This window comes from Leptonotus elevatus, chromosome 9, assembly GCF_054856555.1.
Source record: "Leptonotus elevatus isolate MCC_2025b chromosome 9, RoL_Lele_1.0, whole genome shotgun sequence".
Classification (NCBI taxonomy): Eukaryota; Metazoa; Chordata; class Actinopteri; order Syngnathiformes; family Syngnathidae; genus Leptonotus; species Leptonotus elevatus.
In genome coordinates, this window is record NC_141247.1 from 25,341,063 (window position 1) to 25,366,460 (window position 25,398).

General features: G+C 43.6%; 1 protein-coding gene across 1 annotated transcript; it reads left to right on the forward strand.

The window, feature by feature from the left end:
- The first annotated feature begins 60 nt into the window (after window positions 1-60).
- gpr37l1a (G protein-coupled receptor 37 like 1a) lies at window positions 61-6,474 on the forward strand. The gene is made up of 3 exons (XM_086084980.1): window positions 61-745; window positions 3,364-3,783; window positions 4,745-6,474. Exons 1-3 carry the CDS (start codon window positions 185-187, stop codon window positions 5,240-5,242), a joined length of 1,479 nt encoding a protein of 492 aa, XP_085941106.1. The 5' UTR covers window positions 61-184; the 3' UTR covers window positions 5,243-6,474.
- Window positions 6,475-25,398: the final 18,924 nt, after the last annotated feature.

The window sequence follows — 25,398 nt, forward strand, 5'->3', positions numbered from 1 at the left end:
TTTTACTCTTAGTTCGAAAGGCGGAGCCGGAAGTTATGCTGCCCTTCAGGGTAACTTAATTGCCCACAACTTTTCGCGTCGGAACCCGGGCAGGTCGTCGCGTCACATTTACGAGGAAAAAGTCGATAATTATTTTCGTGACAGCGCATGTAATAAACACGGAGTTCTCATTCAATCGTCCGACATGAGCGCGCTTGTCTTCCTTTTGCTTCTTTGTGTCGGGTGTGCGGAGCTCCGGAGGCACGTCCGTCTCCCTCCGCCGCCTCTCCCCGGGGTGGCGCACCTCGGCCGGGGCGAGGATGCCCCGGTAGCGGGTCGCGACGAGTCTCCCCGGAAACGAGAGGACCCGAGCGGGTACTTCACGACCCCGCGGGTCAGCCGCAGCAGCCGCGGGGTCCACTCGTCGTCGTCGTCGTCGTCGTCGTCGTCGTCGTCGTCGTCGTCGTCGTCGACCACCGGGCCGCCCCAGCCGCGCTTCCCCGCGGGCGACGCTTCGTATTGGGCGTACGCGCTGATGCTGCTGGCCCTGGTGCTCTTCTCGGTGGGCATGGTGGGCAACCTGGCGCTCATGTGCACCGTGTGGCACAACGCGTACCTGCAGAGCGCCTGGAACTGCATCCTGGCCGGCTTGGCCCTGCTGGACTTCCTGGTGCTGTTCTTCTGCCTGCCGGTGGTCGTCTTCCACGAGCTGACCTTCAGGCGCCTGCTCGGGGCGGCGTCTTGCCGCCTGGTGCCCTACCTGGAGGTCAGCATTCTTGAAAACGTGTTCACGGCGCCGAGAAAAATGTTGGCTTTGTTCTTGTCAAATTGAGACTTTATTTTCATCAAAATTGGACTTTTTTTTTATTTTATTTTTTAACCTCCAATAAAAATGTTTCCGTATTTTAATCAGTCGATGAAAGTTACAATCTCATGACTGTCAAAGTGTCATCTGCACATTTCTGACTTTAAAGTCAGAAAATTAGGATTTCGACATAAAATGAAGACTTTCAGAAGATAAATATATCTTTTTTAGCATTATTGTTTTATTCTTTTAAAGTTAATTTTTTAAAATGTGTTTTAATTAATTCATATTACTTATTATTTATTTATTTATTTATTTATTATTACTTATTAATTATTATTACTGCCCGAAGCCAGCTGGGATAGGCTCCAGCAACCCCGCGACCCTTGTGAGGACAAGCGGTACAGAAAATGGATGGATGGATGGATAATTCATATTATTTCATATATATATATATTTAAATGTGTAGGTGTGGTAGAAACCCATTACGGGCTCATCAAGGACCTCACCTAAGAATAATAAAGTAACATTTTAATGACAAAAATCTACTACCAATGCTACATACGGCCTCAACAAACATCTTCAACATAACGGAAATATTACTTGAGCAAAATAATTCCATAGCAGCACACATATTAAAGACATTAAAGCTTCCTTAAGTTTAACAATTTCAAAAATCATGACTTTATCTCTCAGAAAATGATATTTTTCGTATTGTAAAATGTGGACTTTTTTTTTGTATTTCTCTCATACAATTTCGTCTCATCAAAAGTGTGATTTTCAGAATTGTGACTTGCAGTGTCAGAAATTTGGATTTTAGTCCTTCATTTAAGACTTTCTGTTGATAAAATTAGAGGATTTTTTTTTTCACAGTGTTGTTCTGAAGATTTTTTGAATTTTTTTTTTGCTCATCCACTGCACTGGAGCCCAATCCTCAAAGACCCAGCAAAAAAATCGGTCTTTTTTTCCCCTTTAACCCCAAAAATTCTCGACTAAGCCGCCCACAGTGTTAAAATTTCAGGGTTAAATTTTTGGGAATGGATTTTAACTCCCGAAGCGCAATTTGAACATTTTCAGAGTTAAAAGGTGTTATTTTTCAAAAGTGTTTTAAGTAGAGTGGACCAATTTAGACACATAAAGTGTTAAATGGAAATTGGCCAGAAAATATATATATTGGAGGGAAAAAAAAGAATGCGAATAGGTGAATCAAACATGTGGGCCATGTTTGTTAAAGTTTCTTTTGAGGAGGAGGAGGAGGAGGAAGAGGAGGAGGAGGAGGAAGAGGAGGAGGAGGAGGAAGAGGAGGAGGAGGAGGAGGAGGAAGAGCAGCGTCCTCCCCTCGCTGGCCGAGTCGCCTTTTTGGCTTTGGCTCCAAAACACTTTTGTGTGTTTAGTGGTTTTCCTCCTTCTCTGCTTCTGAAAGGCGCTAATCTGGCTAATGAGCGTTAGCGCCTTTGTCATGCTAACGAGACTAATCAGACGTAGCCATTAATGATCTTAACTTTGGGTCTTAACAGGGGGGGACGAGGACAAGTGGGATAATCGGCGTCTGCTTTCCGTCTTGTGCCTTTGCACGCAGACAAAAGTTTGTCTCTCACCAGCCACGGTTCGGCTTTCAAGATGAAATTTAGGTTTCAATCAAGACGCAATGAGCATTTCAAAACAGGTCTGAAGACATCAGAGGTGGCAAAACCAGGTCCAGAAAGTAAAAACCCTGCCCAGTTTGCCTTTAGCCCCTGATGTTAGCTAGCTAACAAGCTAACTAGCTCCCTAGCAGGTAAACGAGCACCGTAGGAGGTAGCTAGGGAGCTAGCTAGCTAGCTAGCACCTGGGGCTAAAGTCTAACTGTGGCAGGGTTTTTACTTTCTGGACTTGGATTTGCCACCTCTGAAAAACAGTCAAATATAACCCAATTATGGCTCCAAAAGGGATCAACCCAAAGGACCAATTTGACCCAACTTTTTGGGTTACTAATTTCCTGCAAAAGATTTGCAGATTTTGTGGGTAGCGAATACAATATTTAGTGACAACAATGAACGAATCCAACAAACTGTTGGAAGTGCTATATGAGAACTTTAATGAAACAGAGGGAGAAAGGCGAGCAGACAACCATGACTGGACGGGACACGAGTGGACTGGTCGCCATGACATGACTGCACGTGACTGGACTGGTCGCCATGACATGACTGCACGTGACTGGACTGGTCGCTATGACTGGACGGGAAGGGACTGGACAGGTCGCCATGACTGGACGGGATGTGAGTGGACTGGTCGCCATGACTGGACAGATAATGAATCCAACAAGCTGTTTGGCACAGATTCTGTCTCAGCAAAGGAACGTTCTAAAAGCGCTTGACAAACAAAAAGAAAAGAAAAACTCAAATCTGGTCAAAAAGTGACCGACCCAACATCTTGGTTGAAGTGACCCAAAAAGTTGGTTCGTTATTTGGGTTATTTTATTTATTCCAATGAATAACCCACAAAACTGCAACCTGAAAAATTGGGTTGTTAATCAACATAGTTTCGGGTTTTATGTCAGGGTATGGTTGAAAGTTTTGAAATGAATGTGTGATTGTCAGGTGATGTCTCTGGGCGTGGCCACGTTCAGCATTTGCGCTCTGAGCATCGACCGCTTCCACGCCGCCACAAGCCCCGCCTCCGGCCCCGCCCCCAGGTTGGAGCCCTGCCGCTCCATCCTGTCCAAGATGGCCGTCATCTGGCTGGGCTCGCTGGCGCTGGCCGCCCCCGAGCTGCTGCTGTGGCAGCTGCGGCGGGAACCCGTCGGGCCGCGGGAACCCGTCGGGTGGCGGGAATCCGTCGGGCCCGGGGGCTCGTCCCCGGCGCTGGACGTGTGCGTGCGCGAGCCGTCGGCGGAACTGCCCGACGCCGTCTACTCGCTGGTGCTGACCTACCAAGAGGCCCGAACCTGGTGGATGTTCGGATGCTACGTCTGCCTGCCGCTGCTTTTCACGCTGGCCTGCGACCTGGTGACAAGACGGGTATGGTTCCGACAGTCTTCTTTATTTAGTCTACTGCAATTCTCCACTGTGTTTGTGCTCTGTGTGTGTGCGTGACATTAACACAATGAAGAATTGTTGTGTTTATAGTTTAGACAACTAGGTGGCTGGTCGCCATGACTGGACGGGAGTGGACTGGTCGCCATGACCGGACGGGACACGACTGGTCGCCATGACGGGACGGGCCGCGGGTAGACTGGTCGCCATGACTGGACGCGACTCGACTGGTCGTCATGACGGGACGCGACTAGACTGGTCGCCATGACGGGACGCGACTAGACTGGTCGCCATGACTGCACAAAACGCGAGTAGACTGGTCACCATGACGGGACGCGACTAGACTGGTCGCCATGACGGGACGCGACTAGACTGGTTGCCATGACTGCACAGAACGCGAGTAGACTGGTCACCATGACGGGACACAACTCGACTGGTCGCCATGACGGGACGCGACTAGACTGGTCACCATAACTGCACAAAACGCGAGTAGACTGGTCGCCATGACTGCACAAAACGCGAGTAGACTGGTCACCATGACGGGACGCGACTAGACTGGTCGCCATGACTGCACAGAACGCGAGTAGACTGGTCACCATGACGGGACACAACTCGACTGGTCGCCATGACGGGACACGACTAGACTGGTCGCCATGACGGGACGCGACTAGACTGGTCGCCATGACTGCACAAAACGCGACTAGACTGGTCACCATGATGGGACGTGACTAGACTGGTCGCCATGACTGCACGGAACGCGAGTAGACTGGTCACCATGACGGGACACAACTCGACTGGTCGCCATGCCTAGAACGAGCGTGACGTGACAGGACCGGATTTGCCTTGACTTGACTGTGGCTACGACTTCTTGGCTGTCAACAAGAACGAGAACACCGTTAACAAACCGAAAGCCTTCCCACTAACGACAACGCCATTGATTCCACAGGTGTCAGCGCACCAACCCGTCAAAGCGGCGAGCAGGCGCTCCTCCGCCTCCTCTTGCGTAGCTTCATCCCCAACGAAGAAGAAGCATCATCATCATCATCATCATCATCATCACCACCACCACAGCCGCGAGCCCCGACTTGGCTCCACCGTCATGTGGCTGACCGCCTTGTACGTGGCCTGCAACATACCCGACAGCGCCTGTAGCATCGCGCTGACGTACGCGCAGGTGCCGGCGGCGGTGGCGGCGGCGGCGGGTCTGGCGGGACACTTCTTCCTGTTCGCTCGCTGCGCCGCCACGCCCGTGCTGCTGCTGTGCTTGTGTCGCTCGCTGGGTCAGGCCTTTCTGGACTGCTGCTGCTGTTGCTGCGACGAGTGCCTGCCCGACGCTTCCTCGTCCGCCTCCACCGCCACCTCCGCCCTCTCCTCGCCATCCCCGACATCCTTCACGCCGTCCGCGCCCGACGATGCGTCGCAAGCCATTGGGACGCCCTGCTGAGATGAGGTTTCTCACTCAGGTGACACTTTAGTCGGAACTTGTCACGTGCGCTTTTTAAGGTCGGGTTTTAAAATAGGATGATGGTTTCAAAAAGAGCGAAGGTTTGAAATGAGGGTTTTAAACTGGGATTTTCACAACGAGAGTTTCGAACCTGGGTTAACGATTCAAATGAGGGTTTCAAACAAGGGTGGGTTTGTAGACATTATTGAGGTTTCAAATTATGGTTAGGGTTTTAAACCAGAAGTAGGGTCTGAAATTTGTGTTACAAACTAGGATTAGGGTTTCACAAGAGAGTTAATGTTCCAAATTAGGGTTTGGGATTAAAATCAATCCAAGGTTTCATAACAGGACTGGGGTTTCAAAGTAGGGTTTGAAGACGCCGATAGGGTGTAAAAGTATGGTTAGGGGTTCGAGCCAACGTGAGCGTTTCACATGAGACTTTTCAAGACAAGATTAGGGTTTGAAATGAGCGTTTCAAACTAGGATCAGAAATTAGGGAGCCCAAATGAGTTTTTGTCTGTGAGCAGCAAACGGAACATTTTTGAGCGTTGTTATGAAAGTGTTACTAACTTGTAATAAGCATCGAAAACGTTTGCCAATCTTAATCGGTGACGTCGCACAATGTTTAGCATTCAAAAGACATAAAGGCCACTTGTGGGGGAAACTTTCCCGTTGGCGTTTTTCTACTCGTTTTGCTACTTTGAGTAAACTTTGGATTGGATTGATTTTGCTCGTCCGTCATTTGTTCTCGTTCCCGAGCCTCAAGCAGGAAATCGTTCACGCTGCTCTTTTGTTTTTATTCAACGATGGAAGCGTCGCAAAGAAAGAAAAACAAGCGTGGGCTTTTTGCTTTGCGCATACAAAAAGTTGCCACAGAGCGCAGACAAGAATTCAACAGACCGCAAACACAACAGCTTTCCGTTTTTATTGATTTTTTTATCAAGGTAAAAGATGGAAGATAAAGCAACATTTTCGAGGTGCTTGCATTTAATTGGTTAATGAGTAAATTAAAAGTCATTTGATGATGATCCCAAAATACTCTTTTATTAACGTGGTGGCGGATTTGCTGTGTTATTGGCTTCTTCGATGTTTTTAAGGGTCTCGCCATGATAAATAAGTTTGCCAAATTTCATGTTTGTTGCTGCGTCAAACTGGCTTGCGGAGCAGATTTTTCAAAATAAGACCAATGAAGAAACACAATTTCAACAAGCTTGCATCAAAATGACCCAAAAAAGGCCACTTCAAACCAAAATGGCTGACTTCCTGTATGTTTTCAGGAATAGGTCTTTGAGACTTTTTTGTGGGTCTACTCTTGATAAACAAGTGTGCCAAACTTCATGTTGCTGCGTCAAACTGGCTTGCGGAGCAGATTTTTCAAAATAAGACCAATGAAGAAACACAATTTCAACAAGCTTGCATCAAAATGACCCAAAAAGGCCACTTCAAACCAAAATGGCTGACTTCCTGTATGTTTTCAGGAATAGGTCTTTGAGACTTTTTTGTGGGTCTACTCTTGATGAACAAGTCTGCCAAATTTCGTGTTGCTGCGTCAAACTGGCTTCCGGAGCAGATTTTTCAAAATAAGACCAATGAAGAAACACAATTTCAACAAGCTTGCATCAAAATGACCCAAAAAGGCCACTTCAAACCAAAATGGCTGACTTCCTGTATGTTTTCAGGAATAGGTCTTTGAGACTTTTTTGTGGGTCTACTCTTGATGAACAAGTCTGGCAAATTTCACGTTGCTGCGTCAAACTAGCTTCCGGGGCAGATTTTTCAAAATAAGACCAATGAAGAAACACAATTTCAACAAGCTTGCATCAAAATGACCCAAAAAGGCCACTTCAAACCAAAATGGCTGACTTCCTGTATGTTTTCAGGAATAGGTCTTTGAGACTTTTTTGTGGGTCTACTCTTGATGAACAAGTCTGGCAAATTTCACGTTGCTGCGTCAAACTGGCTTCCGGGGCAGATTTTTCAAAATAAGACCAATGAAGAAACACAATTTCAACAAGCTTGCATCAAAATGACCCAAAAAGGCCACTTCAAACCAAAATGGCTGACTTCCTGTATGTTTTCAGGAATAGGTCTTTGAGACTTTTTTGTGGGTCTACTCTTGATAAACAAGTGTGCCAAACTTCATGTTGCTGCGTCAAACTGGCTTCCGGGGCAGATTTTTCAAAATAAGACCAATGAAGAAACACAATTTCAACAAGCTTGCATCAAAATGACCCAAAAAAGGCCACTTCAAACCAAAATGGCTGACTTCCTGTATGTTTTCAGGAATAGGTCTTTGAGACTTTTTTGTGGGTCTACTCTTGATAAACAAGTGTGCCAAACTTCATGTTGCTACGTCAAACTGGCTTCCGGGGCAGATTTTTCAAAATAAGACCAATGAAGAAACACAATTTCAACAAGCTTGCTTCAAAATGACCCAAAAAAGGCCACTTCAAACCAAAATGGCTGACTTCCTGTATGATTTCAGGAATAGGTCTTTGAGACTTTTTTGTGGGTCTACTCTTGATGAACAAGTCTGGCAAATTTCACGTTGCTGCGTCAAACTGTCTTCCGGGGCTGAATTTTCCCAAACTTCAAGTTGAGCCAATTTTTGCTTGAGAATAGTAACAAGAAATGAAGCGAACGCGAAAACCCCTGCAGGCATCCTGGAATAATAACAAAATGTCTTCATTAATTGGGGACCACCTGGAGGCCCCCCCGAGTTCCACTGCGAAGCTGCGAGTCTCCTTTGAGCTGAACTCTTTCCTCTCACATGCAAAGAGCTGAAGAAAAGAGGAGGATGGGGGCGAGGCCTCCAAAAGAAGAGCGCTTTTGTTCGGGCGTTCTCTCGGGCCGCCCGATGGCGTCGCTGGAACAAAAGCCGCATATCAATCCGGGGCGGCCATTGCCGTTGCTAAGCTACGCTACGCCCACCGACTCCCACCGCCGCCGTCTCGCTCGCCAGAGTCGCCGCACACAAGAGAGAAGAAAGAAGAAGAAAGATAAGCACAAAGCCAAACGGCTTTGTGGGTCGTCATGACGACCACCAGGACAAAGTTTGCAATATGGCCTCAAACTCACCACCGCGAACGCCCGCCCCCGCCATCAGCTCGCGAGTCATCACTTTTAGTTACGACGACATGAGGAAGTGATGGAGCGCCTTTTGTTACGTTCGCAACGGAAAGGCAGCAAGAACGATCAAGCTTGTTTTGGAGGAGTTTTAAATAAAGTTTGCATTTTTGCACACAATCCCATCTTCCGGTAATTAACTGAATAAACGTAACATATTTTTGTTTTTATTTATGTTTTTGTAAAAAACACAAACGCAATTTTGAGCTGTCGGCCAACCTGACCGACATTTTTGTCAATATCACGTTTAGCATCTTTAGCCTATTATGAGCATAAGTTTACGAATTATCACAATCGATAAATGTTGCGTACACGGTTTTCGTAACAATCAACTTTTACTTTAAAACTTGTCGATCATTAACTTTTTTGAAAAATCAAACGTTTAGGATCGTAAATGAACTTAACGTATATGTTTGTTTACGAATTAATGCAAACAATTTAGAGTCATCGACAAATAAAACGTACGTGCCTTCGTAAAAATCCAACACGATTTTGAGTTGTCGACCGACCCGACTGACAGTTTTGTCAAAACGTAAAGTTTAGCATCTTCAACAAACCGAATAATCGAGAATCATCGATGAATGTTACGTATGTGGTTTTGTCAAAAGCAAACAATTTAAATTTGTCAGCCAACATTGCGGAAGTCCTTTTTTGAAAATCAAGCGTTTTAGCATCTTTAACGAGCCTAACGTATGTTTTAGGATTTATCGCAGACAATTAGAGTCGGTTTTGTCAAATTCAAACATCATTTTGTAAAAAATCACGTGTTTTGGCGTATGTTTGTTTACATATTAGAGTTTGGTATTTGACGTTCCGAAACATTAAAGACGATCAGTCTTCCACAAATCAACTTTCATAAAAATCTATGAAAATTCAAAGTAAGCAGTCAATCGAATTCGATCTTAGAGTTTTCAATGACGCCAACAAGATTCTTTTTGTAAAAATGGACGATCGAAAAACGGTGCAAAAACGTGTCACTCTCGGTTCCTGTTGTGCATTTTTGCCATTTTTTCCGACTGGAACAACTTTGGCAACGCGTCAGCCTGACCAAGACGTTTGAAAGGAGATCCGCTTTGGAACCAAAACGTTCCGGATGCTTCCACGCAAGGCGGAACGCTGCCACTTTTTGTTCTTGTGTGTGGCGCAAGTTCGCAAGTTCCGCTTGAAAAAAAAACAAACAACAACAAAAATCCCGGCTGAGCTTTTTCGAGAGGCGCTCGGACGCCAGCGAAAAAGCCGTCCGGGAACTTGGCAAAGAGACGGCGGCCATGTTCTCTTCCAGGAAAGACGTCACGCCGGCAAGGCCAGCGTGTGAGCCTGCAAACTTCCGTCCGCCGCCGACGGCGACAAACAAAATCAGCAACGATATTTGAATTGTCATCATGCGAGCAGGGGAAGACCGCCAGGACACTTTGGGGGGCAGTTTTGACACGAAGAGACTTCCAGTCTTGATCATAATCGCAAAATTCTCATTTGGAGGGCTGGGAATTTTTTTTCTTTTCAAAGCCAGCCCCTCACATAAATAAATGGAAGACATTTTTAAATAATAAAATTATTAAAATAATGTATTATTATTATATTATTTTATGTATGTGTGTATTTATTTATTTATTATTATTAATATTATTTGTTATTATTATTACAATTATTCAAATAACATTAATTTGTTTGAAAGTATAATAAAGTCATATCGAATAAGTTCATGTCAATTCAGTATGTATGATGAAGGACAATAAAAGAAATATGAAAGCACGTGACCTGACCTGACCTTGAACGGAACAGGTGCGCTCGTTAGCATGAAAAGTTGGGATGGAAAAGTTTGGCCAAGCGCTTGTTGGATTCATGACAACACCTTTATTTGGGGAATTAGAATATGAAGGTATTTTGAATTTGCACTAAGCAAGTCAAGTCATCGAAAAGTAAGTCAAACCTTTTCGTTTTTCTATTTTTATTTTTTTGTGGGAGTTTCGTTGGCAGTTCAAGGTCACTTGTAAATCAATCAATTACATTTAAATACTAATAATATATATTTTGAAATGCTTGATGAAAATATTTACGTAAGGCTAAAAATGATTAACCAAATGAAATTGGTTAGCAAACTTTTGTTGTCTCTTTTGTTGGAGTGGCGACAGCTTGCAGATCTTTGCAAGAAAAGGCAAAAAAAACAAAAAAACAGGCAAGTGTTGTATTTCTTGGGCCACCAGAGGGCAGCATTGCACCGCGTAAGGGAGAGTCAAGAGGTCACCAGTTGAACACAACTCAACTTGTTGCACGTACAAAATAGAAGAAAGAAATGACAAACGTCTCTTTTTTTCTTCTTCTTCAACAAATGTGACATACACGTAAATACGTAAACGTTTACCTTCATTAACAAATCCATTTGTTTACATCAAAGATGATGTCAGGTGATTTTAATGTGCATTCTTTCCAAAAGTCAAAGTTGCTTTCAAATCCTCAACGACACGAACGTACGTGTTTTTTGTAAACATCAAAGGCGATTTAGTTGTCAACCAATTCAGCACACTTTTCCAAACCGTCAATAAAACGGAGACTTTGAGGCGGTTGAACGCGTTGGTCGCAAAAACTGAAGGTGATTTATTTCATGTCATCCACGACGCCGACGGTCCTGTTTGTGTAAACATCAAAGACTTCAGATCATGCCAAACAATTTCAAAGGCAATTGTGAGTTACAAAAAACAAACTTGTTTTTTTGCACTTGAAAACCGATTTAGTCTTCAAAAGGACGCGGAGTGTGCGCAGTCATCAGAAAAATCAAAGACACGTTAAATCATCCAAATAACAACTTGCATTGTTAGATATTGTCAACTTTCTTTTTTGGCATCACGCTAAAAAAGTTTTTTTTTTTAATGCAGGAAGCTACAAGAAACGCTTCTGTGTGTGTGTGTGTGTGTGTGTTTGTGTGTGCGTGCGTGTGTGTAGGCTTGTGTAGTGTACATCATGTCGGCAGATATTGACGCCATGGCAACAACAGCAAAAGCTGCAAATTTGAGGTCGCATCAACTGCTCATGTGAGAACTTCCAACACGGCCAAAATTTGCCTGAGGAGACTTGACCTTTGAACTCTTCTCAGGACGTGCTTGAAACCTCCTCAGTCCTCCCAAATATGTCAACACGTGCAGGAACACATGCTATTTGTTTTGATGAATTGTTTTTGAATGGATATCATTTCTTACTTGTTCTTTCAAGTCGAGTTTTCAAGGATTCAAGCAGTTTTACTTTCCTCAAAATGTTGTTCCTTTAACATAACAACAAGATATTGGTGCAGAATTAGTGTTTGTTTAATTTTACAAAGGGTTTAGGGTTTTTCTTTTTTTTCTTTAACTTTCAAAATTTTATTATTATTTATTTTAAAAATAAATGTTGTATAAAAAAAGAATGTGACTACTATTACTACTACTAATACTAACAATACTTACTACTTGAAAGCTTGTGAACTTTTTATATTAAAAACAGCATTTTTATGTAAAAACAAAAAAAATCATAAAAAATTGACTGTTTATTGTCATTCCAATATTACAAAGTGAATTGAAAATAATAAATTTGCCTGAAAACAACAACAAAAAAACTTTTATCCAAAATATTATTATTATTATTTAAAAACATTATTTACCCCCTGAACATTTTTATGTTTAGAATTCTGGAAAATAATTGGACTTTTTTTTTCTAAAATATAATATAATAATAATAATAATATGAAAACAATTTAATTTTTTATATTAAAAATATTTTTATTATTTATAACCATGATTTTCCCCCTGAAATTCTTTGTTTGTCTAGAAAATAAATTGACTTTTTTTCAAAATATAATAATAATAATTATAATAATAATAATAATAATAATAATAATAATAATATGTGTATTTTTTATATTAAAAATAGTTTTTACAATACAACTTTTTAAATACTGGAATTGCATTGTTGTTGTTGCTGTTGTTGTTTTTAATAAAACGTTTTCTCTACAGAAATGTTTTTTATCTGGAAAAAAAAATGCTATCATCCTGAAAGCCATTATATTTACAGAAATGTCAAAATCCAATTAAAAATATAATTTTACAAGATGGTAGAAGAATATTTGTTGTTGTTATTCATTGTGGCCACAACGAAGTGCAAACTGTCAACAAAAGCTTTCGAAAGCCGTTTTTGTGGTGGTTTCAAACTGTTTTTTTGTGCTCCGGCGACTTTGGCACGGTTGTTCATGGGGGAGTTTTGAGAGCAGCTGACAGGCGGGGGGGGGGCGGGGGGCGGTGACCTGAGGGGCTTCATTAGCACCCTCCAAGGGTCGCGCGTGTGCGCTCCTTCATAATTAACGGCGGCGCACGCTGATCAATAATGAACGAGTAGCAGACCATTTTTTTGCACGGCAAATAGACGACGCCTCCGCGAAATCCGATTAGCCCAACACGACGCAAAAGTGAGCTAGCGAGCCGCAGGGCAATGCAGCAGGTGGGCGACCAATCCGTGTGGGAAAAGGTGATTGGATGGAGACTGTCACATGATCCGCGAAGAGGACCATGTTTGTTTTTCTTGAACATTTTTGACTTCTCTTTAAAAATAAAACATTTTCAGCTGACTTCAAAAGGCAAATCAAGCATCAAAAGGAAGCCATTATGATCCATCCGATGGGGCGGCCATTTTGCCCCTTGCTGTCGACTGAAAATGACATCGCAGTGCTGGGCGGGTTCAGCTTGCAAATGTCACGTGACCTAACTCGCAAACCAAGCGAGCCACGATCGGTCGTTAGGCAACGACCCTGTGATGTCATTTTCAGTCGACAGCACGTGGCTGTAAAAGCAAAATGGCCGCCCCCTCAGATGGATCAAAATGGTTCTGATAAAACTGCTCACCCTCTCCCAGTCTTTTTTTTTCCTCTCCAGTGAAACGAAAACTAAAAATAGAAGCCATTCATTGAGACAATAACGCTAATTAAAATTGACTGACAATTTTGTCAATGACTAAAACAAAAAGGAAAACAACGCAATCCAATCAGAAGGAACGAAATGCGGGCGGGACAAAAAAAGCACTTGGAACCCGATTCAGTGTTCAAGTGCACTTGATTTCATGTTCAAACATGTTTACATTCATTGTGCAGCTGTAAGATTAATCTCAAGCAATTTTGCACTTTTTTTATTTAGGTGAAAACTAAGTTATATTATTGTCAGTTCAACATGTTTCATTGAAACAATTAATAAGTGTGATCGTTTCCTGTATAAGAGTTGAAATGTACGCTGAAGGAAAATATCGACTAAACTGTCAATTTGTCGACTAAAATGTCTCTTTTGTTCGTCGACTAAAATTGGATTAAAAGTCAAATACAATCAGGTGACAAAATTATGACTCAAACTTTAATTAATTATAGTCAAAAGACTAAATTGTGAAAATGAACACTGTTCCTCTCATTTGCTTCTTTTGGTTACAATTCAGCCATCAACAAAATCCTGGCGCAAGCGTGGAAAGCACAAATCCACAAGACGAGCACGGCGCGCGTTTCCTACTAAGCGCATGTGCGCGCATGTGCGTGCGCGCGCGCGCGCGCGCGTGTGCATTGATGAGTTGCTCCCAGTGTGCTCGTTGACCGGCGCCCGCAATGAAATGCTGACTGGCAGCCATAACTCTGCAAAGGCGTTTCATTGCTGCTGAAACCAAGCCCCCCCCCCCGGCCTCCCCCCCCCCCCCACCCGAGTCATCATCTATCCACTCCACAGCCACTCCATTCCTCCTTCCTCCTTTCTTCTCGCTTCGGCGTCCTTTCTTGGCCAACACGTGGACGCTTTCATGTGACGACGTCGGAACTCATTCAAGCTAAAAGCGGACGTAAACGAGGCCTCGCAACTCCTTTTTCACGGGCAACAATCCTCGGGATGCTCGTCAAAACTTCCACGCCACAGAAATGGCTGCTTCCAAACAAAATGGCTGACTTCCGGTTGAATTTTCCGACACGGGTCCTTGAGACTTTTTCGTGCGTCCCGTCATGGAAAGTCACGTCGACCCAATTTCGTGTCAGTTTAAGAAACTGCTGTTTTCCTCCCGAACCTTCCCGGAAGGGTCACATCCAAAATGGCCGACTTCCCGTTCAATTTCAGGACTGATGTTTTCGTGCGCTCTGTCATGATGCGCACGGTTCACGTCATTTGGTGTCACTTCGTAAAACTGCGATCTGGTGTTGATTTAGTCTTTTTTCCTTTTTTCCTTCTTGTTGGTTTTCATTTGTAAAACTTGCACGTGTCTTGTTTTGGCGCGCGAGGGTCTCGCCTCTCTCGTGATCCTCATCGATTGGCGGCCGCGACGGGGAAAGCGTTCCCAGGTGACCGCGCACGCATCGACTGGTCGCCGGCATCCACTTAAGACGCATAAAGGCCGCTCCCGCTGCAGTTGAGTACATAAAACATCCAGTGATATGACGCCTCATGGACATTTCGAGCTCTGCCAGGCGACAGGCGGGAGGAGGAGGAGGAGGAGGAGGAGGAGGAGGAGGAGGAGGAGGAGGAGGAGGAGGAGGAGGAGGAGGAGGAGGAGGAGGAGGAGGAGGAGGAGGAGGAGGAGGAGGCCATCCATCCATCCATCTTCATCTTTATGATGCAGCTTTGGAGTTGCAAAATGGAGTCAAGATACTAACTAGCAGTTTACAAGGATGCAAAGAGAAAAAGATCAGAAAGGATGGATGGATGAATGATGGCTTAATGGATGGATGAATGGATGGACGGATGAATGGATGGATTGATGATGAATGGATGACATCCTAATGAATGGATGGATGAAAATGGATGGTAAATGGGTGACAGAATTTTAATGGGTGGATGGATGGCTACATGATGGATGGATGGATGGATGAATAGATCATGGATGGATGAATGATGAATTAATGGATGGTGAATAGATGAAAGATTAATGGATGGATGATGGATGGATGAATAGACGGCAGATGGATGACATCTTAATGAATGGATGGATGAATGATTATTACTGGATGATGAATGGATGAAACATTAATGAATGAATGGATGGATGACTATATGATGGATGGATGAAATCTTAATGGATGGTGAATGGATGACAGATGAATGAATGGATGGATGGATGAATGGATGGATTGATGATGAATGGATGACATCCTAATGAATGGATGGATGAAAATGGATGGTAAATGGGTGACAGAATAATGGATGGGTGGATGGATGGCTACATGATGGATGGATGGATGGATGACATATGGATGATGGAGTAATGGATGGATGAATGATGAATTAATGGATGGTGAATAGATGAAAGATTAATGGATGGATGATGGATGGATGGATGAATAGACGGCAGATGGATGACATCTTAATGAATGGATGGATGAATGATTATTACTGGATGATGAATGGATGAAACAATGAATGAATGAATGGATGGATGGCTATATGATGGATGGATGAAATCTTAATGGATGGTGAATGGATGACAGATAAATGAATGAATGGATGGATGGATCCATGATGACCAGATGATTAGATGAATGAATGGATGAACATATGGGATGGATGCAAGCAGTTAGCATGACGTCTGTTAAACAGTTTTTATGATGTTAAAAAAAAACGATATCTCGCTTTGTGTTGAAGATGACAAAACACATCATGAGCGCAAACGTGTTTTTTGTTGACACTGGCGAGAAGATGACGGCATGAATTCATCCTGCAAGTCAAACGTTTGCAGGAGTCAATAACGTAAAAAGTGGGAGAAGGTTTTGCTCTTCTGCGCATGCATATTTCAATGGCGAGCTTCTTCCCGCACGCGGCACTTAAACGCGCACACGCAACACGCATGTTGACGCACATGCGCGCACACTTTCACGCTGCCAACATACGACCACAGTGAAGCAGGCCCCTTTCGCGCAGCCTGCCGAAGAGGGGATGAATGGGTGAATGAATGGACACATGAAGGTGCAAATGGATGGATGACGGATGGCAAATGAGGATGGACGGATGATGATGAACTTATTATTGGTTGAAAGGCTGAATGAATGGACAGTTGACAGACGCAAGATGGTCGGATGGTCGGATGATAGATGGACGCTGGTTTGAAGAACGGATGAAAGATGTCGGATGGCCAGTCGGATGGCGACAATGGATGCCACAAGCACAAACAAACGCGGACGGATGTTGAATTCGTGCTGGTCGGATGGAAAAGATGGACTTCCCGCTGTGAACGACAAACGCTGATGGGGGCTGGTGGGCGGGGCCTTTAACTCAGCTCCGCCTTTATTCTCGATCGTCCATATCACACACAAACGCTCATCAAGCAGCCGCAACATGGACGAAACACGCTGTGGGATTATTTACGCACTTGTCATCATTGCGGTGCTCATTAGCATCACAATCGTTGCTATTACTCGCATGGCGATAATACATATTTGCAATTCATGTGTTATTACATGGTTACGCCCCAAGTTACGCATTGCATGCACCGCAGTTAAATATGGGTAATCAGTCGTTTTTACAGCATTATTACACAAAGTACACAAATGTTAGCACACAATGACATGTAGTTTTTAATGCATAATTACACAACTAAGCAATCTTTATTGCTGCATTACTGTGGAAGTAAACTGAGTACAGAGAAAAGGACACCATAAAGTGTGTGTGTGCGCGTGCGTGTGTGTGTGTGTGTGTGTGTGTGTGCGTGTGTTTAGACAAGAGGAGGCCCACCATTTTGCTAACAGTGTCCAGGTCATAACATCCATATTTAGACTGTGAGCCAGTGGAACAGTTTCACTTTGTTTACCACACACACACACGCACACACACACACACACACGCACCCCCCCACACACACGCCCCCCTACACCCCCCCCCACACACACACACAGCAGTATTGTACCATCAGTATCAGGTGTGTGTAAGCACCAGCCAATTCCAGAATGTCATTTAAGTGGTTGCCATTGCGACCTCTAGTGGACAAAAAGAGCAAAACTCATTGCAAACTCACCCGACGAACCCCAGTAATAAAAAGTTCAGGGAAAGCTACAAACTAGTAAAGTCATGTGACGACTTGCTGCAAACAAGATGGATTCTCTTCCTTGTGGCTCTTTTAGGGCTTCCATGCGTGTGTGTGTGTGCGTGTAGCCATGGCGACGCTGTTGCGCTTTTGTGTTGCGCTAGTTTGCGGCCAAGAAAGAAAGAAAGAAAGAATGATGAGAAACACCGCGCCAAAGTGTCTCTGCAGAGACTCAATGCAGGCGTGTGCGTGTGTGCGCGTGTGTGCGCGTGAGTGGGTTGTTCAGTATGTGTGTGTGTGTGCGAGTGTAGGTGTGCATGCGTGTGTGTCATTTAAGCATTGGCTCCATGTCAAATGAAAACATCTCATTGACATGTACAAAATGCTACAAAATGTGAGTGTGTCGTAGTGTGCGTGTGCGTGTTTGTGTGTGTGTGCGCGTGTGTGCGCGTGCACGCGTGTGTTTGAAGTGAGTGCCAGGGTGCAGCGCTGCAGCTTGCATGCTAATGCTGCGCCAGAGATGGAGGACGTGGGAGGGGAGGGGAAAAGGCCAGAGAAGGCCCGCCTACACGCGTGCGCGCACACACACACACGCGCGCTCACACACTCGCAAAATGGCAGCTTGTGATTGGATGCTGGTGCGGAGTCAGGTGATGTGCTGATATGTTGTGTTGCAGACTTGAAGTGAAAAATGCCATCAGGTGTTTTGGCGGCGCAAGCGTGGGCGCACTTTGTGTGTGCGCGCAACTTTGTGTGTGCGCGCAACTTTGTGTGTTACTCTGTATTGCACAGACCTCGACCAAGGCAGAACTATAAAAAAATAAAAAAAATGCATGTATAAATCAGTGCCTTGATGTACGACAAAGCACGCCGCTTTAAGCCCACTTAGCTTAATGCTAACAAACAACGCGAAACACCATTGACAGGCTAACATGTATAGCGTCAATTTTGCTTTGCTATCACAACCCTTTAACAACAGATATTTGAAGAACACATGTCGACAGACGATCAAACAATACACTCAGGCGTGTATTCTTTATCCTCAGTGAAGAATAACCTTTGATCCACGATTTGTTGATATTTTCGCAATGGACGAAATCCGATATCGGATTGTATGATTGAGGAGGTTTATTAATAGTCGTGTGATGAAAGGTTAATCAAGCCGGTGCAGCGCTAATGATGGCCTGGGCCTCCAAGCAGCGGGGGGGCCCACCCACTCCGCCTCGCCCCTCCCCCCCCGGTGGGACGCGGGGGTCCGTCCATCAGCGTCAAGATGCTCCCCGGATGGGAATTGTTTCGGATTTTCCCCCTGACCTTTCAACTCGCCTGTCATAAGTCGCGCTTGCTCCTCGCAGACGACACAAAGCGCAGTTTTTATATTCATGGTTGCTTATTAAATGTCCATGAATAGATATCATATATTCCACATATGAAAACAATATAGTACATTAGCTGAGTCAAATATGGTAATGAGCTGCTTACGTGATCTGTTAGCTTAGTTTGCGATTTGTCCTGAAAAGTACAAAAAATTGTGATGCTAAATGCTATTTTGTGAGCATGGCTTATTTAGCAAATGGAATTATTAATTATGTCGTTGGTGAGTTGCATGATTTGTTCCTTAATTTATTCTGTGAAGTGGGAAAAAGTCAGCTAGCTAGCTTGCTAGCTAGTTCGGTCTTGTTTTTTTTGTTTTTTTTTGTTACTGTACTGTAGCCAGGCCATTTTGTAATCATAGTAAACCGATTTGTTGATTAGTTTTATAATTGCTTCCGCCTAGTACTAAAAAAAAAAGTGACTATTTTGTAATCATTACTTAGTTAATTTGTTTTTTAGTTGGTCAAGTTTCAGAATTTCGTCAATCAAGTATGACAAATTTTAATCATTTAATTAGCTTAGATACTTGATAGACTTTTGTCTGAAAAGTACACGAAGCCATTTTGTGAAGACAATTAATTAGCTGGTTAATTAGCTCGTTTATTTTGGGTTCCGCAATTTCTTCTTCCAAGTATGGAAAAACATGAGGCTATTTTCTGATTGTTAATTATTAAGTTAGTTATTTTGTTGGCTAGTTACATGGTTTGTCGTTTTTTTTTTTTTAATTTCTTCTGGTAAGTGCAAAAAAAAAAAAAAAAATCATTAATATTAATTTATTCCAATGTATTTTATGATCAACGATAGTTTTCTAGAAAGGTAATCGTGTATACGCTTGCGTGTCAATGAGCACGTTAAGATGCACAGTCAATAAAGATTAACCGTTGAAAATGCTTGCGGTGCTTTGCTCACTCGTCTTAGCAAATATGAACAACTTGTTTTGTTTCTGTCTCCAATCTGACATAAAGCAGAAGCCGACTTGTCAGAGTTACGTCCGAACATCACAAACGCATCCTCGTTGTGTTTGCCGCAAATCTTCGGACTGCAGGAGACGTTCGTGCGGCGCATGTTAGCGTCTCTGCTCAATCTTTGCGACTCTTTGCTGATAAAAATAATCAAGAACTGCGTGTGAAGGTCGCCATGGAGACGACATCCAGCTGCATATATGGACACATCTATGGCTCCGTGTGTGTGCGTGTAGGTGGATGCTGACCGCAGGAAGTGACTTGATTACATAAGTCTGATGGATTTGAAATCGCAGCCTACACGCTTGTACGCGATTAATACACACAAAAAAAAAAACACACACGATGATAAACAGAAAAAGACGCCTTCGGGATGTAAAACCCTTTTGCCCCTTACGCGCGTCATACTCTCAAAACCGCCTAAAACACAGACTCGGTTTTCTCGCTTCCCTGCTTGGTTTGTTTCGAAATGTTGTTGTGCAGCGAGAACTCATTTTGTGATGGCCGACTGTTTGTTAGCTAGTTCAGTGCAAAGGGAAAGTTTGTTTTGTGATTCAAATGAGGCCTACTTCACTCGTTAGGTGGATCGTCCCTTTTCGGTTAGTCGTTAGTTAGCTAGTTACAAGCTTGAAAAAAACGAGAAGCAAAAGGTCATTTTAAGATTGTTTGTTAGTTCGTTAGGTAGATAGTTTCATTTTGAGTCGCAGCTAGTTAGCTAGTTGCAAAAATGAAGTTTCATTTGGTCGCAGTTAGTTAACTACTTACAAGCATGAAAAACTTCATTTTGTGACCAATGTTGCTAAGTTCACTCATTAACTAGTTTTATTTCCTGAATGAGTTAGTTAATTTTTTCATGTTGTGTTGTTGTGGGTTAGTTTTGTGTTGATTGTTTGCTTACTCATTCGCCAGTGTTAGAGTAGACGATATTTGGTATTGTACTCTTTGCATGTTCAATTAACTGAATGGTGAGATTCTGGTGAAGAAGTCCCTTTGCAAAGGTATTATAATTATCAGAAGCTTCTGATGACAACAATTGAACTCACTCAAACAGTGGTCTGTTCAGATTGTGTCTCTTTCTCCTCCGGCACATCATTATTTATTGAAAAGTGGGTGAATACGAAAAGTCTCCTCCCATCAGCCCACAGTACATTTGTTTGCAACTCAGTGAATACAAGAAAATCCCTCTCTCCTCCCTCAGCAAGTTCCCATAGGTACAAATCAGATTAGAGAAAAACAATAATACAAAGCCTGTGCCTCCCCTCTTCCGACCGGCTGAGACCGGTACTAGACTAAAACTCCCTTCAAGATAGCAGTGGAAGAACTTGTTGCCCCTTTTCTTCTCAGGCGAAAGAGACAGATAAGAATACAATTCTATTCATTGAGCTACACAGCTATAACTAAATCCGAAACGGCTAAAATATAAATTAAAACTGAAAAACAATGTTAATAACTTAACACCAGCTAGTTTATTTTGTGGATGATGCTCGTGAGCTACTTTCATATTTGTGACAGCTAATTATTTAATTTTTTATTTCAATTTGACTTCACTTTTACTTCTACCTCAAGCACAAGTTAGTTCACTGTTTTGTGAACAGGACACGAGTTTGTTTCTTTTTTGGGTTGTAGTGTTTGATTACTGACAAGCTTGACATAACGTGCCGCCAAACGTCTTTCTGTGCCCAGTGTTAGTTACTTCACGTCCAGGGTAGCTAATTGTAGTTTGTGAATGACAGCGGGTCGTTTCATTGGTTTACGCGTTGGTTAGTTAGTTAGTTTCATTTTTTGTACGCATTCTGCCAGACACAAATGATTTTGTTCCTGAGTTATTTTGTCCAATGGGTCCAAATCGGGCAGTGCGCTCCGAAATCCAGCACTTTGCCACCACCTGCGAGAAAGTAGCGGAAAAGACGATCACATTTGGGATTGTCCCCGTTGTAGTTGTCTTGAAATGAATATGTTGAACATGCTGAGCATTTGCAGCTAATTCACGTTGATGATGTTGTTTTTGTGCAATGCAGTCGCAGCTGCTCAGTGTGCGTGCGTGTGCGTGCGCGTGTGTGTGCGTGTGCGCTCTGCAGGTGTAAAAGAGTGATGTATGAGCCTATTACAGTGTAGACAACAAGATCAGTCAGGAGCAGTACACACAAAGCCCCCCCCCCCCCCACACCTTACTTTTTACTCTTTTACTCACATTTGTCAGACTATCGATCTTAATGGTGTACATATGCGGCGGCTCGTTATTAATCGCCCCCCCCCCCCACCACAAGACTTGAAAATGACATTTATCAAGCTTTCATTGTCACTTGTAAGAAAAAACATCAAGGAGAGATCGTTTTGTGATGGCAGTTTAACTACTTTGCTCGTTAGTTATATAGTTACTTCAGTAGTTAGGTATCTGTTTAGATGATTCTAATGAGTAAGCTAGTTGGTTTGGTTAGTTTTGACATCTCTCCCGCCGTGCATGAAAAACTTCAAGCTGGAGACATTTTGCACTGCAGTTGTTACTGTTAGTTAGCTAATTAGTTATTTAGTTAGTTAGCCGTCTTTTTTCCTTCTTAGTAAGCTAGTTTTATTGTTCTTTACTGAAATAACAAGTCAGCCAGTTAGTTGGCTATAGTTTGCTTTTAGCCCGTTAGCTAGTTTGCTTGTTACTTAATTAGTCAGCAAACTACTTAGCTGGTTCAGTTTGATATATTCTAGACTTGGAGAGGTTTCTGATTGCTTCGTCCTTGTCCTCGTCAGTTAGCTATTTAGTTTAATTTATTTAGTCAGTGCTTAGTGTGAAAAATGTGAAGTGAGAAGTTAGTTAGTTAGTTAGTTAGTTAGTTAGTTAGTTAGTTAGTTAGTTATCTCTTTCTGCCAAGTATGTAAAATATAAAATGAGGTGTTAGTTTGTTAATTGATGTTTTTCAGTCAATTCAGTAAGCGGTTGAGTTAATGAATCTGTCAGTCAGTCCGTCAATTTTGTCAAAATGTCAACACTGCCCCTCACGATTTTCTGCTGGTACTGCAGCATTTTGCCCGTATGCCGTAAACTTCCAGGGAAAAAACCTTCCGCGCGAATATTGCGACTCATAAGCAAATACGCACACCTTTCCATTCTCTGCCCCGCCCCGGGCCTTCGTTGCCGCGGCAACGGAACAATGCAAATGATCCGCTGCCACTCGGTATTGACATTATTGACATTAGCCACACAGTGTGTTGTGGCAACAGCGTGCCGGACAGGTGAAGGACGGACGGACGGATGGCAGGCAGACGCACGGACGGACGGACGGCAAACCAGTCATGTGACTCGTCACGACAACAATGTATACACCTTGACAGGAAGTTAGTGTCATGTCATCATCATCATCATCTTTTACACATAAAAACTTATACTACATGAAATATGACGTAAATATGTTACACTTTGCGTGTGTAAACTTGAAATAGGGTGTCAATATGCCACATTGGAGACATATAGACGTGAAATACTGATATTCAGTAAATACGGTACATTGGAGGTGTCCATATATTAAATACGATACGATAGAAAAGTACACGAGACTTAAAATGAACAAATATTTAACGTGACTTCCATCAATACTCTGCGACAACAAATGGATTACGTGAGAACTTTACTAAAAGCGACCGCTGGCCATTTTGTCTCCGTGCTTCACCAATTGACTTTACTCAGCATTTTTATTGGATATTTTCATAATTAGAACAAAAGAACAACAAATCACTGGCCACTGCAGAGGGAAAAAAAACACAAAATTGTATCGTTGTATCAATGCGAGTATTCTGTATGGTCTTTTGAACTTTATGCTCTAAGAAGTAAATGATTGATACTTCTGATACTTCCGTCATTTGAGGTTATGTAAATCATTAACTGTTTAAATGTGAGATGCCATGTGAATGATATGCGGATGATTGGAATTGGGTTTTACTTCCGTTGCTCTGACTGTCGACATAATGGCAGCTCTCTCTCTCTCTCTCTCGCTGATGAAGTACGCAACTTTTTTTTTTCAGATTTATCAGACGCATCGGGTTTGTTTGCATTAAATTCTGGGATTGGATCAGTATCACCCATGTCAGCTTGAATTTGACCCTGGATCCGATTAGAAAGGAAATCAAGGATATCACGACTACCGTTTGCATGGAAACTAATGCATTGTGGGATTTGGGTCAACCCCCCCCCCCCCCCCCCCCCGTATTCATATTTTTGTCACGGTCTATCATGTATCCGACGGGCCTCTTACTTAGAAGCACGCTCGTCACATTTACACTGCACAAAACATGATACGTTTTAACTTGGTAAAGGCACGTCACATGTTATTGAAATAATGAAAGTGACAGAATTGGAGGGAATGGATCCTAAAAACGTTTTTTTTTTTAGCAGCGTTGTGCTGTTAAATGGTAGCTTGAAGGAGCTGTCATTAGCATAGCGTAGGAGGCCGGGGGGGGGGGGGGGGGGCTGATTGAATGGCCACTTGGCACTCGGGAGACCATTTTCTTCATCTTATTCGGTCAGGTCGTGCGTGTGAATGAAATAAATCGCCATGCAGGCGCAACAGGGTGCTGCTTGATATGACTATATTAAGGGGCTCCATAACGCCCCCCCTGGATTATTTGTTGTTGACAATTCTGACCCATAAACCAGGGCCACTGGAACCATGTGACTTTGACACAACCGCCCATCAGCAGAGGTGGCAAATCCAGGTCCAGAAAGTAAAAAAACCCTGCCACAGTTTGGCTTTAGCCCCTGATGCTAGCTAGTTAGGTAAACCAGCACCAATGGCGCTAGCTAGCTAGCTAGCACCCGGGGCTAAAGCCAAACTGTGTATTTGCCACCTCTGCCCACTGTAATGCGCAGTGGCCGGCCTTGGACGGTGCAAAGTGGGCGAGAAGTGGGCCGGGCGCCACCGCGCGTTCCAATTATCGTGCCTCCCCCGATGTCAAAAACATTCACTGCCCAGAAACGAAGAAGAACATGCCCACAAAAACAAAAGGGGCGCCACGCTGCGGATTGTTACACCACCAGATTGAATTCTATCACGAGTAGGCCCACAAAAAAAAAGTATCAAGAAACAATATCTAAAAAGACACAGGAAATCTGTCATTGTGGTTTTAAGCGGACAATTTAGGCTCAATTGGTTCAGTTGCACTTAACCACAACATGAAGTTTGGTAGTCCATCATGAGCTGACCCACAAAAAAGTCCCAAGACACCGTGCCGAAAAAGGCCCACGACGTTCGCCATTTTGGATTGAAGCGGCAATTTTTGGCTAAATTGGACCATTTCCGGGCCAGATTTAACCTAAAATTATATATTTAGGCTACATTTAGGGGATTTTCTCTTGCCATATTTTAACCCATAACCTCAAAAAGGTGACACTTGATGAAATATTTTGATATCTTTTAACTACAGTGATTTTTTTCGTTCCCTTTATTCACCTGCATACCACGCCTTCGCAATAAGCAAAACTTTGTTGGGGGGGGGGGGGTTGTTGGGGGCTTGGGGGACTGGGGGCGGCTGGGGCTGGGTTGGGGTGGATGGCGGGGGTGGATGGGGGCGGGGGGGTCGTGGGGGTAGCGGGGGCTGTGGACCGGTGGGGTGCCTGGCGGGCCTGCAGTGCCCCGTCCTGCTGCGTTGGGTCGGGGGCGCGGGCCGTGTTGGGGCGGGGGGCGCTCCTGCTCCTGGGTTTGCTCTCTGGCCGGT

Coding starts and splice junctions, on each gene's coding strand:
- gpr37l1a (XM_086084980.1), top strand. CDS start 185: ATGAGCGCGCTTGTCTTCCTTTTGCTTCTTTGTGTCGGGTGTGCGGAG. Junction 746..3,363: donor GCCTGGTGCCCTACCTGGAG/GTCAGCATTCTT, acceptor TGTGATTGTCAG/GTGATGTCTCTGGGCGTGGC. Junction 3,784..4,744: donor GCGACCTGGTGACAAGACGG/GTATGGTTCCGA, acceptor TTGATTCCACAG/GTGTCAGCGCACCAACCCGT.